The sequence below is a fragment of the Trichomycterus rosablanca genome, chromosome 25 (genome assembly GCF_030014385.1).
Source record: "Trichomycterus rosablanca isolate fTriRos1 chromosome 25, fTriRos1.hap1, whole genome shotgun sequence".
NCBI classification, from domain to species: Eukaryota; Metazoa; Chordata; class Actinopteri; order Siluriformes; family Trichomycteridae; genus Trichomycterus; species Trichomycterus rosablanca.
In genome coordinates, this window is record NC_086012.1 from 16,504,570 (window position 1) to 16,523,837 (window position 19,268).

Here is a 19,268-nt window from a genome sequence, read left to right on the forward strand (position 1 = left end):
AGTTTACGTGTTCATGATTAATATTTTTATCATTAGACGCATCATTAACATTAAGTATAAATATCAACTTTACTGTAGTAACACTGGGGTGGCACAATCCCAGAACAGTAAGGTCTTGGGTTCAATCCCCAGGTGGAGCAGATCAGGTCCTTTCTCTGTGGAGTTTGCTTGTTCTCCTTGTGTCTGTGTGGGTTTCCTCTGGGAACTCAGTATCCTCCCACAGTCCAAAGACGTGCAGTCGGGTTATTTGGAGCTACTAAAATTGTCGTAGATGGAAACGTGAGTGTGTGAGTGTGACTAATATTATTTAAGCTCTTTGTATCTGGGTATTATCATTTTGGAGCATTGGCAGGTCATCGGAAAAGGGTGTTTGCACCATAGGGTGCACCTGAATTGCCTCATATTAGGGATGCAAATTGATTAGAAAACAACCTAAAGGAGCAAACATGGCAATAATGTAGAACAGTAATATAATCAAAACACCGAGCAAAACTAGATCTTTGTTGCTTTTAAATGTCAAATATTAAAGTAACAATAGTAACTTCTTCAGATATGATTCAGTATTTTTCTGTCTGTTGTTATTGTGTTATATCGGGTGGTTAGAATGTGAGCGATCAGCTGAACCAGGTCCTGTAGAGCTGAGACAGGAAATGAACTGCTGTTTATCACCTCTGTTAGATAGCATGTAATAAAAGCTCTGTTGTGGAATTTATCTGCTCCCGTGTGTGGGAGAGGAACTGATGGCATGAGCAGGAGCTGTAAAACACATGGCCTGATCTGTTCTAATGAAACTGACGGAGTGAACCGTGCTTTCCTGTCCTGAACCGAGCCTCCGTACCACAGCGAACGCACGGGTTCGTCATCTCAATTTAATTTAATGCTGTCGGATCCACAATAATCGAAGCTGCGTTTTTATTTTATCCGGGTCCTTTCTGTGTACAGTTTGCATGTTCTCTCCATGTCTGTGTGGGTTTCCTCCAGGAGCTCCGGTTTCCTCCCACAGTCCAAAAACACACTGTCAGGTTAATTGGAGACACTAAATTGCCCTCTAGGTGAATGGGTGTGTGTATGTGTATGTGTGTGTGTGTGTAAGGTCTTTTTATCTACAAAAATAGCATTGTGCATTTTAACCAACATGTTCTCTGTTTGATTCCACATTTAAGTGTGTTTTAGGAGTTGTTTACTTTGTGCATGTGCTTTTGGTGGGATCTTCAAAGGACGGCCTTCCTAGCCAGAGCCACAAAAATCTCACATTTCTTATTGATAGTAAAAGTAAATTCTGTCAGTACTGTACGTTACTGGGAATGAAAAAGCAGCTCAGTGTTACCTGCGGATTGGCAGCACCCTCAGGGCTCGGGTGTGGTTTGTTTAACTTCTGCAGGCGAAAAAAGATCTCCGTACTGGAGAGTTTAAGAGCTGTAGTATGTGAGGGGTGAAGGTTTTGTTAGTCTGTACCTGCATTCTTTTCATCGGCCTGTTTTTCCGCGTCTATGAAATAAACAAAAACAAAGTCCAGGTTTCGCTTCATCGTATATTAAACAGTTAATAAAAATACTTAGTGTTGAACGTCAGCTTCGGATGTGTGTTAATACTAGCGCTCACGCTGCAGTGATCATGGCTCCAGGGCCACAGATGAACGTCTTGACGTCAGTATTGAACCCAGAGAGATTATGAGCTCTGTGGTGAAGCGCAGCTCGCTCCTCGCTCACTAGTAATAAGCAGCTTCTCATTACGTCCTCAAGAACAGACACGTCGAAGGAATGCGGCCCAACAAACTTGACCTGCTTTTGTTTTCCATGAAAAGAAAAACAACTTTCCTTTTTCTCATCATGTTTTCCTCCACAGCTGCTGCGAGAGTCGTAACGAGAACAGTTTACGGTGCTCGTAAAGAGACGTTATTTATCTGTACATCTGATTAAAAAACACATCTGTGCTGATGTTGATCTGGGATTGTTATCTACGCTGGTATCTAAATGTAGACGTAAATATTTCTACAGTTACACAGAAGTCACGGACAGATCGAAAACCGATAATATTAGTCGCCAGCTCTTGTGTGGTGAGATCTCAGACTCTCAAGCTCAAATCTCAGCTGTGCTATTGCCTGTTCATCCAGGCAGGTCAGTTTAGCATTTGCACTCCGATTACAGGATCTAGGTCTACTGCACCTTCTGTTCAGAGGTCAGCTTAGTAAATGTATGATGTATAACTTGTTAAGCCCAGAGTTACAATCACTACAGACCTGATTACTGCACACATCACTCGTAAATTCAGTCGGGTGTTTAAATAAAACAGATTTGGGAATCTTATGTGAGGGAGGATCGGTTCTGCTTCCAGTCAAACTGAGAGAATCCAGCGAGTAAAGATTCCCTGAATCAGTGCTGTTATTCTTGGCTCGGTGGATGAAGCTTTCTGCCGGCATTCTTCATTATTTAAACATCCAAGATGCCAAAAAAAACATGAACTAAAAGACAAAAGACATTTTATGGATCTCAGTAAAAAAATTAAGATGATTTTACAAGGATTGTACTGTCATGATTTCTATCTAATACAGCGGTACCTTGAAAATTGGCTTCAGTTGGTTCTGGGAGTGGCGTTGAGTTTCAAAGACGCTGAGTTTCAAGGTATTACTTCCCATAAGGATGTTTGGGAAACCTGTTAATGTGTTCTGTGGTCCTGTGGAACTGCATAGATTTTAGGCTCATGTAAAATAATGGGTTGTTTTGACACTTATACACTGAAAATCACACAAATATAATAAAAAACACTAAAATTCAATTAAAAAACCATTGCAAATACGTCTTCCAGGTGGCAATAAAGACCAGAACACAGTAGGTTTGGCCAACATGAAGTAAAAAAGCCACTAATATGAACTCATGATAACCCTATGGCTACAGCGCTGTGATGTTAATTACCAGATCTGAGCAGTTACAACAGAGCTTGAGACCAAACGTCATTATTTAGCATCTGCTCCTGTCTGTCCTCAGTGTGCCAGGGTGGACACAACAGACTGACCATGCTGAGCACCGTGGATGATCACTACCAGATCCTGGTGAAGATGTACAGCAACTGCACCGTCGTCCTGGAGAACCTGGAAATCACCCACACTGCCCACTATCACGACCTGTCCTTCCTCAAGGTAAAAACCGTCCACGTTTAATACATGCTGCCATACAGACAAGATGATTTAATGTAAATGTTAATGTATAAAGGTTTACTACAGTTTTACTACAGTATTCTGCATCCTGCTCAGTAACTATATTTCTGATTTACCAGCCTTAGAGAGGTTGTGTAACATTAACCTTATAGTTTTTGTCTAGATTTCAGCTTATAGGCTGGTCTGTGGGTGGAACTACCTACATATTTATCCATAGGTCATTGCTGCTGGCCCATACCAACCAATAACAATAATAAAGACAGTATCAAACAATCACGACGAGGGGCGTTAGCTTGACACTGAAAAACAAACTTTCCTCTAACATGTGCTCCTGTAGAGGTGGGCGTGGCCAGTGCACCTGAGTTTTAGGTTCCAGGAGCACATGGAGGCTGGAATCGTGACAATGATGTTGTTATGGATGCAAATTCTCAGGATGTTTGTGTCATCTTGAGGGTTGTTAGCAAGCTGTGCGAGCTCAGCGGCCATAAATAATAAAAAGCACAAATGTTAAAGTCGTTTGCTTCATTAAATTGTATTCTTCATTGGAGGTTCATGTAGCAAAGCATGTTCGCAGTAATAACACGCTTATTGGCACAGAAGCTAAAAAACATAATTACAGGCCTCTGTTCCAGTTCTGTATACGATTCAACACCTCTTTAAATGTTATTTTTTCTTATGAATAATTGGATGACAGGTACTGTTTGTTACTGAGTGTTAAAAGTAGAACCGTATTATTTCCTCTCTGTGTTTTTAGACCATTGAAGAGGTCGGTGGCTACGTTCTCATCGCTCTGAACAGCGCACCTGAGATCCCGCTGGACAACCTGCACATCATCCGAGGCCACACGCTGTATGATAACACCTTTGCCCTGGCGGTCCTGTTAAATCATAACCAAACCAGCGGTATAGGGACAAACAGGTTGTCTTTCAACAGCCTCACCGGTATGTTTCAAATGTATTCCATTAACATTTACACACAACTAACCGATCATACACCGACCTATAACATTATGAGCACTGATTATCTCTTCATCACGGTACCTGTTAGTGGGGGGGGATATATTAGGCAGCAAGTGAACATTTTATCCTCAAAGTTGATGTTAGAAGCAGAAAAATGGACGAGCGTGAGGATTTAAGCGAGTTTGACGAGGGCCAGATTATGATGGCTAGACGACTGGGTCAGAGCGTCTCCAAAACTGCAGCTTTTGTGGGGTGTGTCCCGGTCTGCAGTGGTCAGTATCTATCAAAAGTGGTCCAAGGAAGGAACAGTGGTAAAACGGCGACAGGGTCATGGGCGGCCAAGGCTCATTGATGCACGTGGGGAGCGAAGGCTGGCCCGTGTGGTCCGATCCAACAGACGAGCTAGTTCATGCTGGTTCTGATAGAAAGGTGTCAGAATACATAGGGCATCACAGTTTGTTGTGTATGGGGCAGCATAAGGGGGACCAACACAATATTTGGAAGGTGGTCATAATGTTATGCCAAATTGGTGTTAAGATTTAATTCAACCTGCATGTTATTGTTATTCTTTCCTAGAAATACTGCACGGTGGGGTAAAGTTCACCAGCAACCCTTTTCTATGTAACGTGGAGACCGTCCAGTGGGCCGACATCCTGAACGAGAAGAGCAGTCCTGTCATCAGACCTGAACCCAGTTCCAGCAAGCTTTGTAAGAACCTACAACCCTTAAACTTGTCCTGATGCAACATAAATCACAGTTTTACAGAACGACTGCGTTTCTGTTGATGTTGTATGATGGATGACTTGCTGTTTCGGCTTCTGCAGGTAGGAAATGTAACCAGAGCTGCACGAACGGCTCGTGTTGGGCTCCGGGGACAGAGAACTGCCAGACTTGTAAGTAGTAAATTTCATCAACAGTTAGTCGTGGAGTTAAATGCTGTGAGTTTTATTGCTCATTAGGGAGATGAGGGGGTGTTTTCCTTCACGCTAAATAATTGAGAAGACTTTTAAATGCACTGAGCTGATAGGTTTAGCTTGTTATAGGTCTAACCAGCTTGGTGGGCTGACGCTGGTAGCTGATTGGTCCTGGTGTAACATAGCTTTTGTGTTACGAGCTTATATGTATGAGCGAGGGTAATTTAAGCCTCTTTGTGGGGTGTTGACGTGCCTGATGACAGTGCATGTGCCACAGCTTGCTTTGCTCTTCGAGAAAGAATCACATGCCAGCACGGACCCTTTCAAATCAGTGGCTATTGTGTATTGGTTAGGCTAACTGAGTGGGTATTGTGTGCGTGTGTGTGTGTGTGTGTGTGTGTGTGTGTTGCAGTTACGAAGCTGATCTGTGCTGACCAGTGCTCTGGACGGTGTAAAGGCAGAAACCCCAGTGACTGCTGTAACGAGCACTGTGCCTCTGGCTGCACCGGACCCAGACCAACAGACTGCCTGGTGAGTCTGTATAGCAGAACAGAAGTCCGAGTAGCGTGGTCTACTGTCCGTGTGTCGAAAATCACTGGATTTATGGTTCCTCCACTGGTTCCATTACTGCCTGAGAGATTTATTACCCAGACTGACCTTTGAATATCAGAGAAGGAAGCAGAGAGCGCTCGACTCCTGTTCATGCATCACTTCTGAACCCTGTCAGATCAACGGTCCTGCAGACGGGACACATTTGTACATGTGAAGAGTCAAAAGCTTTACATGCACTTAGAACTGGACTTTTAATTAATAATCTAATAATAATAATAACGTGACAATAACGTCATTGTGTTTCAAAGCAAGCTCTATAAAGACATGAAACTCTAGTAATATGCAGTATGAGTCCTGACCTCAGCTTCACTGAACAGCTCTGGAATGAACTGGAACATCAACTGAGGCTTTCTTGACCAACATCAGTGCCCAGTCTTTTGACCGAATGGGCACCAATTCCCACACGCAGACATATTTCTTAACATAAGTTTTAGGTCTTGTGAAAAGACTTCTCAGAGCGGCTGTTGTTCTAGCTGAACAGATCACACAGAGGTCAGTCAGTTTTAATATTGTTTGTTTTTAATATAGGACCAGGTGTCCAAATACTTTTGCCCATATAATGTAGCTTTATGTACAGCAAAAAACAATGAGAGCATGTCTGGGAGTGGAAGTGATCATACAGCCCTGTTCTGAATCTCCAGAGCGCCTCTGATAATGGAACTGAACTATCGTAGAGTCGGCGTGTCTCGCTCTCCATCCTCAAAAACTCCTCGATAACACCGTACCGTAAAAGCCTGTCGTAGCTTCGTGTCCGGAAAGGCCGAGTCGAACCCGAGGCAGCGGCCGCTCAACTGAGAATTCTGTAGGACTCACAGGACCCGTTCACTGGCACTGAACTGTTGGAGTTCGATGATAAACATCCAGAACAATCCAGAACGGCTCTGACTCTCAGAACAGCTGGAGGAAGTGTAATCTCTGGGGCAGTAAGAATGCTCCGTTATCTAAACTGTGTGTGTGTGTGTGTGTTGTAGGCCTGCAGGGACTTTCAGGATGAGAATACGTGTAAGGACGCGTGCCCTCCTCTTATGCTGTACAACCCCAACACCCACCAGCTGGCCTCCAACCCCAACGGGAAGTACACTTTTGGGGCCACGTGTGTGAAGAACTGCCCACGTAAGTGTTGCAGCTGATAATCCTTCATTATCATCAACATTAGCGTCCAGTTTCTGTCTGAATACGACCCACAGTTTCTCTCCTCATAGGTCAGTAGTGGTTTTGTTGATAGAACCGTATCAAACTTTGCATTCACATTTTGGTGCATATAGAATATATACATCACCAGCATGCAGTCTGCGCCTACTTCACTGCCAGATTTCCAAGGAGGTTTTGAGGCTTTACATTTAAAATGAGCACTCATCCACCTGCTGCATTTTATTAAGCTTGAACCTACAATTATGGCCAGACAGCTCGAGAAACCATGAAGAATTGATGTGGATTAAATATGATTATTATTTTATACATAAGAGGTCTTATGTATATTCATCCCATCTTCCAAAGCATGCAGAAGGTGGATTGGCTGATTTTAATATTTTCTAACTGTATGCAATTGTATATTTTAATATTTAAACTTTATAACCAGCAAGAAAATTCAATTGATTTAAACTTGCATTCCTGTACAGAGGGCACTCTAATGGGGCTTGAACCAGTGACCTTCTGATTACTAGTCCAGTTCCCTAACCACTAGGCTATGGCTTGACCCTGATAAAAGTATTGAAACGCCCCTTCCTAATAATCTTTAAATTCATATGTTTCAGGCACAACAATTACTAACTAGGTGTAGTAAATAAATTATATAAAGGAAGTTACACGATTACGACTTTGCAGCAACAGTTTAGGGAAGGTCCTTTCATGTTCCAGTATGACTGTGTCCCTGTGCACAAAGCAAGGTCACAAAGCCCGTGCTCAGCCACACTGAACAGCTCTGGAATGAACTGGAACATCAATCAAATACTAGTGCCCAGCCCCAGACTAAATGGGCACAAATCCCCACAGACATACTTCTAAGTCTTCTCATAAGAGTGGCTGTTGTCATAGCCAAAAAGATCACACAGAGGTCACTTAAAACAGGATCTCCGACACTTCTGGCCGGGTAGTGTATGAGTGTCAGAGCTCGAGTTAAAATGTGATCGAGCCCAACCGGAGCCGAGACAATCATTGAATCATGAACCGTGAGCTCGCATCAGTTTCCCCAACTCATCTAGTTTCTGAATAACGTCTGCGCTCAGAACAGATGATTTTGTAGTTTTTTATCTCCGCTCATTTGTGCTTTTTATGCAGATAACTATGTGGTGACGGACCACGGGGCGTGTGTGCGAGCCTGCAGTCCCGGCACCTACGAGGTGGACGAGGACGGGGTCAGGAAGTGTAAGAAGTGCGATGGTTTATGTCCGAAAGGTGAGACACCTATCGTCTCTACAGGACAATTACGTAGCATTTATGGACCTGTTTACACCTCACATGAGACGATGATACATTCAGTTAATCTCTTATCATGTGTCACGTTTTCCAGTGTGTTCAGGGTTAGGTGTGGGTCATCTGATGGGCATCCTGTCAATTAATGCCAGCAACATCGACTCATTTGAGAACTGCACCAAGATCAACGGCGACGTCTCCATCCTCAAGACGACACTGGAAGGGTGAGAGGAACGGGTCCTGACCACAGTGACCACAGCTCAGAATAAACACGCTATAGTAAACTGCTGATCTTTAGTTCAGGGCCTCCTCAGGGTGGTGTGCTCTCACCCTCTTTGTTTTCAGTCATCACTACATGGTATAATGCATAATGCTGGAGTCTTTATGGAATTAGTTTAAACGTGGGGCATTGCTATACAAGTATACAACAATGAGATTTCTATTCACTGGAACTAGGGCCCCAGTTCCGGGGTGGAGTTTCACAGTGCTCAGTATCACAAGCGGAGAGTAACGCACTATCATCCACGATCAGGTGCCTCAACCGGTCAGCAGAGGCCGCTCTTGTACCAGCAACAAGAAACCCTGTTTCAGCCACACTCCCCACAGACACACTGCCAATCATGCGCCTGACCGGCTGATAGCAGAGCTAAGATTTGAACCTGAGAGCTTGAGATCTCAGCACTGCTGTGCTAACAAATACCCAAGCGCAATAAAATAATTTTAATGTGCAAAAGTAACTCGTCTAGTGTTTGAGGAATGAATTAACGTTATGATTCCCCCCCACAGTGACGAGTTTACTAAAACACCAAAGATGAATCCTGACAGACTCAACGTTTTCAAAACAGTCAAGGAAATTACAGGTAAATACGATTTTGGGTATTTTCAGGTTTTTAAATAAAGCCAAGCGGAATAAAGTGTCATTATTTTCACTTTAAGTACTGTAATTGGCATGTATTATTTAATGTAAAGTTGTTATGAGGGATCTTCAAAAAGTTTCTGCACTTTTATATTTTGGTTATAAACGGTGAGGGTGGGAGGAGGAGTAATCGGTCATGACTAAGAGACTGAGAGACGCTTATAGTCCGGATTTAGCTCCATCTGATTTCCACGTTTTTGGATGCTCAAAGAAGCTTTAAGGGGAAGAGGATTTTCATGTGATGATGATGTGAAAGCAGCGGCACATCAGTGGCTACGAGCTCAACCAAATGCATCAGTAGGCGACTGTGTAGAAAAGTGATGGAGTTTGTTTTTTTTATTTAATTCTTAATAAATAGAGTTTAAAAAAAAAGTGCTGAAACTTTTTAAAGAACCGTCAGATATATATTATTTCACTTATTTGTTAATGTTTGATTGAAAAGGATTTACAGTGTTTTATAGTGGCTTCAGTACGTTGTTACAGCTTTGTTATAAAACTTACGTATCCTGGTACTGGTTGTTCAATATAAAGTCGTCTTTAAACTTTGCTTGGTATTTTTTTTCTTTCTCCCATATTTTCTAAACTGACAGGTACTTTGCTGATTCAGTACTGGTCGACTGACATGTCATCGCTCAGTCCCTTCGAAAACCTGGAGGTGATTCGTGGAAGAACGAAACACCAGTAAGAATAAGAGAATAATGAGATTTATTTTTACTTATCTTAACGTACTGATAAATATGTGTTTAATTGATCATTTTGTCTGTTCTTTTGCTCTTCCAGAGGCACAATGAGTCTGGGTGTGAGCGGGACTCCTATAACTCACCTGGGGCTGCGATCTCTGCGGGAGATCAGTGACGGCGACGTGGCCATCACGCATAACTTCAAGCTGTGCTACACCAAACCAGAGCACTGGAAACGCCTGTTTAAATCAGACAGACAGTCCGTCAGACCTATGAAGAACGCAGACAATACTGCATGTGGTAAAGCATTTTTACTGCATGTTAGACTCGGCCGATATGCGGTCCAGAAATGACCCAGTCACACCATTAACTTACTGCTCGTGTGCAAATTGGCCCATCAGGATGAGACTGGGTGATTTAGGCAGCTCAGTATGCAATTTAGTTACCAGTTTCATCATTTTAGCTACACCGAAATGCAAATTTTACATCCTGAAATGAACCAAATCTGATCAGGCGTAGCGCCAAACAGTTATCCCAAATGCCATGCAAGCAATTGAGGGTTAAGGGCCTTACTCAGGGGTCCAACAGTGTCAACCGTCTGATTACAAGTCCAGTACTTTAACCACTAAGCTACCACTGGTCATTGTTTAAGGGTTATAAGCTTTGTCGTACTAACCCATAGTGAAACCGGCTGACATCCAGTCCCTGTCTTCCATGTCTATGCTGTGTTTCTTTTATGTACTTTAATTATTTCTATATGTATAATATGTAGAAGGAGGATGGGCGACTCTAAATGACCCCTAAACGTAAGTCCCTTGCGGTCAGTGTTTCTGTCTGACCATGTTTTGTGAAAATAAGAACCTGTCCAAAGCATGCACTGCTAGTATATTAATTTAACAACCACTTAGTTTCAAATCTCTCTGTTATTATTAGCCACGCTTTTATGTTCCGCTCCACTGATTTCTTATAATCAAACCATCACTAACGTTTGACATGGTCCCTGTGTCTGTGTGCAGTGAATCAGAACCAGACCTGTGATGAGATGTGCACGTCCGACGGGTGCTGGGGTCCCGGCCCCACCATGTGCTTTGACTGTAAGCACCGCAGCCGAAAGAGAAGCTGTGTGGCCGCCTGTAATCTGCTGGAGGGGTGAGTGGTTACTCTTGATATTTTTGGTCCATAGAGTGCTGGTGTTGGTTCAGGTAACCAAAAAACTGAAGCTTATTAAAACATTAATGTATCAGCATTAGTGCAAATAGTTACTACACATAACTGGAGGAGGACGATCCCTAAAGCTTTTTTAATGCATTATTTTTTGAGCTTACGGGTTCAAATCTCACATGTGCTACAGACCTGGCTGGGCTTTTAACAGACACAACTGGCTGTGCCTGAGGGAGGAAATGATGGATCAAATGGGGCTCTCCTTGTTGCAACTGTGATATGCGATCTTTGGAATTGGAGGGAGGGAATTGTGGGAACCCACCGCCGGCAGGTGATAAGAAGTGGGGGTATTGACTAAAAAATGGAAGAAAGTGCTCCAAAAAACCTTACTGACATTGTTAACTATTTTATTTATGCATTTTCTCCCTTTTTCTCCCAATTGATCATAGCCAGTTAGTCTTCCGCTGCTGATGGCATCCTAGGAGGGTATATTTGCCCGACATACGCTCCCTCCAACACGTGTGCAGTCCACCGACCCCTTGATATTCCCCTGTATTTTGGTAAATTTGCAAATGAGACCAGTCTTGCACATGGAGAGTCACACGCTGATCTACACGTTCTTCCACTTCTGTACAGGGGTCTCAAGCTACTAATCAGGGTCCTCACACGGCATCGAAGACCCGCCCCTTTTTAGACCAGTCTTTTTCCACCCAGCAGACTAGACTAGAGGGCAGTTTTGTCTGCTGCAGGCACTTGGGGCGCCCAGCCGACCGGTAGCAGAGCTGAGATTCGAACTCAGAAAGATTTTAATAGTTCCATCAAGTTGTTTTCAACTGTTCCTGGGGTAAATCTGAATAAACAATGGCTACATGGGTGATAAACCTGGCGTTTCTGTCTTCAGTGAGCCGCGGGAATGTGAGGTGGAAAAGACGTGCCTGGAGTGTGACCCCGAGTGCAAACCACTGAACGGAACTCTGACCTGCACTGGACCTGTGAGTACATTTAAGAAACCGTGTAGGAGGTAAACATGCTAGTCAGACCCTAAGTGTCCAAAGCTGAGAGGAGCAGAAGGGTAAAAATCCGTTGTGCCAGAGCAAAGTCATGCAACTGTTGGCGTTTTGGCTTCCAGGGTCCTGACAAGTGTGTGGAGTGTGCCAACTACAGAGACGGACCCCACTGTGTGTCCCGGTGCCCACAGGGCGTACCTGGTGAGGAAGACACACTCGTGTGGAAATATCCGGACAGTACGCGCGAGTGCCAGCTGTGCCACCAGAACTGCACCCAAGGGTAAGTGCCATGCATAAAAACACACAACCACGCGAGAGATAAAGATTGTCGGGTTTTAAGGTTTAATTAAAAGTTTAATTTTTTTATTTTTAGGTGCACTGGACCAGAATTAAAAGACTGCAAAGATTTTAGGAAGTAAGGATAAAAATTCAATGTACAGTGACCATATTTATTTGGACTGACCAGTATATTCACCATCACTGACAGATACAGGAATGATGCTTCACTAGGCCACACAAATGTGCATGATACCCATTATTTGGAATCAGTTTAGTCAAAATTAAATAAAGAAATAATAAGAGATTTTAATCTGTTACTCTTCACTAGCCTGAAATCTTCACAATCTGTTCTTTCTCAGTAACTCGAGCACGTCTGTAATCGCCGCCGGAGTCGTCGGCGGGCTCCTGGGCTTCGTCATTCTCTGCCTGGCCGTGGCGGTGGTGTTAAGGAGACGCACGATCAAGAGGAAGAGAACGATGCGCAGATTACTGCATGAGAAAGAGGTACGACCGCAGGCGTCGCCCCACATTTGACTTAAAATGAAAGTTTGCTCCCACAAAAGGTACACAAGTGATTGAGAGGGTGCAGAATTTGGCATAACACCAGTGTTGTGGAAAACGTGACGTGGTCGTGTCTCATTTCAGCACAGCACTGGCGCTTTCTCTGGTGCTGATGTGTTCAAGCGTGTGTGTGTGTGTGTGTGTTTGATATTCACAGCTACGCTCTAAATTTGATGATCAACTGTTAGCTGATGTAAATTAATGAAATTACATTTTTAACCAACAGCATTGATCAAAATAGGACTCGAGTGTATTTTAACAGTTTACACCGACCAGGCATAACATTATGAGGCATAACGGCGTCTATTAGTGGGGGGGTATATTAGGCAGCAAGTGAACATTTTATCCTCAAAGTTGATGTTAGAAGCAGGAAAAATGGGCGAGCGTGAGGATTCGAGCGAGTTTGACGAGGGCCAAATTGTGATGGCTAGACGACTGGGTCAGAGCATCTCCAATACTGCAGCTCTTGTGGGGTGTGTCCCGTTCTGCAGTGGTCAGTATCTATCAAAAGTGGTCAGAGGAAGGAACAGTGGTAAACCGGCGACAGGGTCATGGGCGGCCAAGGCTCATCGATGCACGTAGGGATCCAACAGACGAGCTACTGTAGCTCAAACTGCTGAAGAAGTTCATGCTGGTTCTGATAGAAAGGTGTCAGAATACACAGGGCATCTCAGTTGCAGGGCTGTTTTGGCAGCAAAATGGGGACCAAAACATATTAGGAAGGTGGTCATAATGTTATGCCTTATCGGTGTAGTCTTATTCAGTCCTGTAATGTGTTCTTTGTCTGGTTGGGAAGGGGTGTGATGGACCAAATCAGTATTTGTACCTGCTCCATTCCTGTCATGTCTTATTTACAGACACAACTAGTGCTTACTTTACTAAACACCATTATTATAGAGATTTTATGTTAGGAATAAAAAAAATAGTAAAAACTGATGGGTCAGTAAGACTCCACTGGTCAGTAATGAACAGGACATTGTTACACTGAATTAGTGTTTTTATCGTGCCAGACAGCTGATTGGAAATGTGCGTCGTAACAAAAGCCCGTGTTGTATCTTTTATCACGGGAGAGGAAGCAGCAGATTAAGGCAGGATGTTCCTCACAGTGAGTGTGTTGTGATGTTTTCCTGATGGACCTGTGTGTGTGTGTGTGTGTTTGTTTCAGTTGGTGCAGCCTCTCACTCCCAGTGGACAAGCTCCGAATCAAGCGCTGCTCCGCATCCTCAAAGAAACCGAGTTCAAGAAGATCAAAGTGCTCGGCTCCGGAGCTTTCGGCACCGTGCACAAGGTGTGTGAGCTGCTTTCTGACCCAAACCCTGACCAAAAGTCCACATTTTTTTACTTTTATGACTATTTATTTGACTTTTCCGTGTGGTTATGTGGTTGTAGGGATTGTGGGTCCCAGAAGGTGAAGACGTGAAGATCCCTGTCGCGATAAAGGTGTTGCGAGAGGCCACCTCACAGAAAGCTAACAAGGAGATATTGGATGTAAGTCAGTTATTAGAGACCGTTAGTTATACATTTATAACTTATATCAAATTAAACATCACTGCCCCGAAGCACAGACGGTCACCATCACGCGTGTGACACGTGTGCAGAAGCCGACTGCATCTTTTCACCAGCTTTGTGTACGGAGAGACACACCCTGATTAACGCATTGTCCCTCGAGGTCGTAATTGCATCAGTTATGAGGTCCCAGCTCCGGCTCCCACCCTGTATGAACAACAGCCAATCGTTGTTCATGTAGCTGCCCAGCCTGCCGGATGGCAGAGCTGAGTTTTGACCCATTGAATTTGAAATGTCAGCTCTGGTGTGCTAGCGTGTTTTATCGCTGTGCCACCTGAGCGACTTGATCCTTGGATCTTTTGATGTAGGAAAATGTTCTATATAGTAAAAATATTAAATACATGAGAGATTACTTGGGATTTAAACATTTTACACGCTAGCTAGTGCTTACATTTCTTTTTTGTTTTCTTTCAGGAAGCCTACGTGATGGCGAGTGTCGAGCATCCCCACGTGTGCCGCCTGCTGGGCATCTGTCTGACCTCCACGGTGCAGCTGGTGACCCAGCTGATGCCCTACGGCTGCCTGCTCGACTACGTCAAGGAGAACAAGGACAACATCGGCTCACAACACCTGCTGAACTGGTGTGTGCAGATCGCTAAGGTACGAGGACGGACGCCGCCTGGGCGGGCCACCACCCGAGTGAGAATAGAGCCACGGCAATGCCAGTTCATTATCACGTACAGTAGGGTGCACTACCACGGGCGTGTTGTTCATTCAGGGCGCTCTGTTGTTGTTTACGAGGATGTGAAAAAGTATATGCCCCCTTTCTGGTTACCATTATTGCATGTTGATCACATTGAATACATTTAGATCATTAAACAAAGCTTTCTGTTTCTGTCTTTCAACAAGAAAGCAAATTTACATTTACATTTACATTTTCAGCATTTAGCAGACGCTCTTATCCAGAGCGACTTACAGAAGTGCTTCCATAGTGAACATTTCATTCCTTAAGTTTAGATAGACAACAGTCGAAGAACACAACTCTGCTAAAACCTGTTAGAACCAAAGTGCCTTTTTTTTTTTCAAATGGGCTCCAATCAGTAATTGTATACCCACACAGTGCATTTACACAGCAGGTGGACCTAATAATGTGGTTGATCAGTGTATAAGCGGAATTATTAACATGCAGTCCAAATATTAAAAAAACGAGACCTGTTCCCCATCTCATTCTTTTCCCCTTATTTTTTGGAAACTTTAGGGCATGAACTATTTAGAAGAGCGCCACTTGGTGCATCGAGACCTGGCTGCACGGAACGTACTGGTCAAAACCCCTCAGCACGTAAAGATCACGGACTTCGGCCTGGCCAAACTTCTCAGCGCTGACGAGAAGGAATACCACGCGGAGGGAGGGAAGGTGAGAAGCCCTCTCCAGGAACCGTAGTAGATGTGTAGTCTTGTAGTCTTGTCCAGTAGTCCAGTAGTGCGTGTTATTTTCATAGCGCTTTTTAAAACAGACATTTTCTCAAAGCAACTTTATAGATTCCTGGACCAAAAAGCCAAAAGAGGAAGAAACCTTAAGAGGCACCAGTCTCATCACGGACCCCCATACTTTTTGGAAAGGCTTAATGATGTAGTATCAGTTAGAGCATATTGAAGAAACAGATCCTGGACAGATGAGGCGCATATCCATCACAGGGCAACACACTTACCACTTTATTCACCTTCTCACTCCCACATTGGGCAATTTGAGCGTAGACTCCAGGTTATTATACACCCACAAGTTATTTATCTTTAGTAACTGTTTCATCCTGGTTAGGGGCTCAGTGATGGCGACCTGCAGAGGGTACCGGCCTGTCACAGGTCATCCATCCCTCATCCATTCACTTACTCACCTACAGTGCATGGCAGTTTAGATGAACCTGTCCTCCACTAAAAACATGAAACTTTTTATAGACAGTGACACTAGTTACCCACCAGCTTTACTGTGCTGCTCAGAAATCAGATTACTGCTGATTTTTTAATAATTAATTATCATTTATTACTATTATTATTGTTTATATTATAACATCATTCTTAACTATTATTATTGTTATTAATAGTATTGTTGTTTTTATTATCATTAAATATAATGTATCACTGTTATTATTATTTTTATTATTATTATTGTTATCATAATTAATACAATGGAAACAAAAGTCCTAGCAGTAACCATTTAATAATAATAATAATAATTATTATTATTATTATTAGTAGTAGTAGTAGTAGTAGTATCAAGAAATATAATAAATATTATATTTCTATGAACTATTATTATTATGTTATTAATAGTATTGTTGTTGTTCTTATTATCATTAAATATAATGTATCATTGTTACTATTATTTTTATTACTTTTATTGTTATTAATAGTATTATAGTATTACTATTATTATTGGTGTTGTTGTTCTTGTAGTTATTATTATTATTATTTCATTTTTTATTATTAAAGTCCTATCATGAACCATTTTTTAATTTAAACTATTATAAAAAAAAAAACCCACAATTTTATTAAACCAGTGTTAAGATTAAGGACGTGTGTGTTCTCTTTATAGGTACCAATAAAATGGATGGCCCTTGAATCTATTCTTCACAGAACGTACACACATCAAAGTGACGTCTGGAGTTACGGTATGAAATCCGTCCCTGTAATCAGTGTTATTAAAGCACGATACACAGCGGGGGCCAAAAGTCTGAGACTGCTAGTGATGGGGCGTCTTTTTTTATTTTTCTTGGATCTTATACAGTGTTTTTCATTACGAATCATAGAATCAGTGAAACAGTTTGAATACAAAGTTCTTGGCTGTACTGAGCGTGCACTCGAGCTGACATGGACTCCACAAGCTTGTGCAGAACCTGATAATCTATTTTATCACGACATGATTTCACAATATTCCAAAGAACATCTTGTGCTGGTACTGAATGCTCGGCTTTCTCTGTCTTCAAGTGCCCTCATAATTTTGGTTTGATGGGGTTTGGGTCATGTGACTGAGGAGGAAAGTCATGACTGTCAGTGCTATTTGTTCTTCTTTGGTCTTTGAGTACAGTAGTTATTAGGATTTTAGATTTGTAATAAAAGCATTGTGTTAAATTCAAGTAAAATGCAAAACAGAGGCATTTTCACTAGTAGTCTAGGACTAAATGTACATGCACTGCTAGATCATGTTTCTAATGTTTCCGAATGCTATGAGGATTTGTGCTCACAATGAAAGTAACACAATAAGCTGCAGTCACAATACCGCCCTTTTCATCAGGCTTTCATTCACCGAGCTCTTTGACTGGAACCAGCTCTTTAATGTGGTCCTGGTTCTCATGTGTCTCTAGGCGTGACCGTTTGGGAGCTGATGACCTTCGGTTCGAAGCCGTATGACGGAATCCCCGCCAGTGAAATTGCAGTAGTTCTGGAGAAAGGAGAACGACTCTCGCAGCCACCGATCTGCACCATCGACGTGTACATGATCATGGTCAAATGTAAGTCCGGAAGCATCCAACAGTCCAGTTTGGGTCTCCTCTCGAAAGCCTAATTATGGATGAACTTGCTTCCCAAGTTTGGCTCTAGATATGAATGTGTGAGTGAATGGGTGACTGTGTGATTAACTGAAATGGATCTGACTCAAGATGACGTGAATGTGATCTGAGAACCATAAAAACAGGTCTGCCATGAATTTTAAAGCAGCCGCAACAAGCAACACTGTCCACAGTCATGCAAGCTTTTTATTATCGGCCAATTTCTTTCAACCGATAAAAGACTGGTGTAAGTCGACAGTAGGTGGCACAGCGGTAAGGAATCTCAGCAATGCTATCAGTCAGTCGTGCATCCAAAGCGACTTACAGTACTGTGACAGTATATTGTCTAAGCAATTAAGGGTTAAGGGCCTTGCTCATGGGTTTGAACCAGTGACCCTTTGATTACTGGTCCAGTACCTTAACCACTAGGCTAGACTTTATGTTCAGAAAAACAGGAAAGCACAGAAGGGTGTGGGAGGATTTCTACGTTCCGTTACTGGAACTAACAGATAATGCGTTTGGCTGAAGGTTGACGTTATTGATGTGAATATTGTTTCTTTACCCTGTTTTAAATCCCAGGCTGGATGATTGACGCCGAGAGCAGACCACGATTCAGAGAGCTCATCGGAGAATTTTCCAAAATGGCACGAGATCCATCACGCTACCTGGTCATTAAGGTAAGAAAAGAAGTTCCTCATCTAAATGTAATTACTGTAAACCTGTTTCATGCATTCAGGATATGACATGATGCCATTTTTTCTTATTCTTTTATTTTTTAAAGGGTGATGAGCAGATGCACCTCCCCAGTCCCTCTGACTCACGCTTCTATCGTTTAATGAGCGGAGGGGATCTGGATGAGGCTGTCGACGCTGACGAGTACTTGGTGCCCAACCACGGCTTCTTCAGCAGCCCCAGCACCTCTCGAACGCTCCTCCTGCACTCTATGGTAATAACATTTACATTTTCAGCATTTAGCAGATGCCTTTATCTATCTATCTATCTATCTATCTATCTATCTATCTATCTATCTATCTATCTATCTATCTATCTATCTATTTATCTATCTATCTCTGTCTATTTCTCTATATACTTGTCTATCTATCTCTGTCTGTCTGTCTGTCTGTCTGTCTGTCTGTCTGTCTGTCTGTCTGTCTGTCTATCTATCTATCATCTATCTATCTATCTATCTATCTATCTATCTATCTATCTATCTATCTATCTATCTATCTATCTATCTCTGTATGTCTGTCTATTTCTCTATATACTTGTCTATCTATCTCTGTCTGTCTGTCTATCTATCTATCTATCTATCTATCTATCTATCTATCTATCTATCTATCTATCTATCTATCTATCTATCTATCTATCTATCTATCTATGTCTGTCTATTTCTCTATATACTTGTCTATCTGTCTGTCTGTCTGTCTGTCTGTCTGTCTGTCTGTCTATCTATCTATCTATCTATCTATCTATCTATCTATCTATCTATCTATCTATCTATCTATCTATCTATCTATCTATCTATCTATCTATCTATCTATCTATCTATCTCTGTCTATTTCTCT

At 42.5% G+C, this 19,268-nt stretch overlaps 1 protein-coding gene across 1 annotated transcript in view; it reads left to right on the plus strand.

The window, feature by feature from the left end:
* The window catches only part of egfra (epidermal growth factor receptor a (erythroblastic leukemia viral (v-erb-b) oncogene homolog, avian)), a 50,683-nt gene that overhangs the window by 26,807 nt on the left and 4,608 nt on the right, over positions 1-19,268 (plus strand). Inside the window, exons 2-25 of the mRNA XM_062988065.1 lie at positions 2,985-3,136; positions 3,909-4,095; positions 4,690-4,821; positions 4,938-5,006; positions 5,440-5,558; positions 6,611-6,752; positions 7,917-8,033; positions 8,149-8,275; positions 8,838-8,911; positions 9,558-9,648; positions 9,748-9,947; positions 10,664-10,796; positions 11,710-11,800; positions 11,938-12,095; positions 12,189-12,230; positions 12,454-12,598; positions 13,821-13,943; positions 14,045-14,143; positions 14,636-14,821; positions 15,420-15,575; positions 16,752-16,827; positions 17,521-17,667; positions 18,283-18,380; positions 18,485-18,649. Of these exons, the coding sequence (XP_062844135.1) occupies positions 2,985-3,136; positions 3,909-4,095; positions 4,690-4,821; positions 4,938-5,006; positions 5,440-5,558; positions 6,611-6,752; positions 7,917-8,033; positions 8,149-8,275; positions 8,838-8,911; positions 9,558-9,648; positions 9,748-9,947; positions 10,664-10,796; positions 11,710-11,800; positions 11,938-12,095; positions 12,189-12,230; positions 12,454-12,598; positions 13,821-13,943; positions 14,045-14,143; positions 14,636-14,821; positions 15,420-15,575; positions 16,752-16,827; positions 17,521-17,667; positions 18,283-18,380; positions 18,485-18,649 (3,029 nt within the window). The remainder of the gene's footprint in view (positions 1-2,984; positions 3,137-3,908; positions 4,096-4,689; positions 4,822-4,937; positions 5,007-5,439; positions 5,559-6,610; positions 6,753-7,916; positions 8,034-8,148; positions 8,276-8,837; positions 8,912-9,557; positions 9,649-9,747; positions 9,948-10,663; positions 10,797-11,709; positions 11,801-11,937; positions 12,096-12,188; positions 12,231-12,453; positions 12,599-13,820; positions 13,944-14,044; positions 14,144-14,635; positions 14,822-15,419; positions 15,576-16,751; positions 16,828-17,520; positions 17,668-18,282; positions 18,381-18,484; positions 18,650-19,268) is intronic.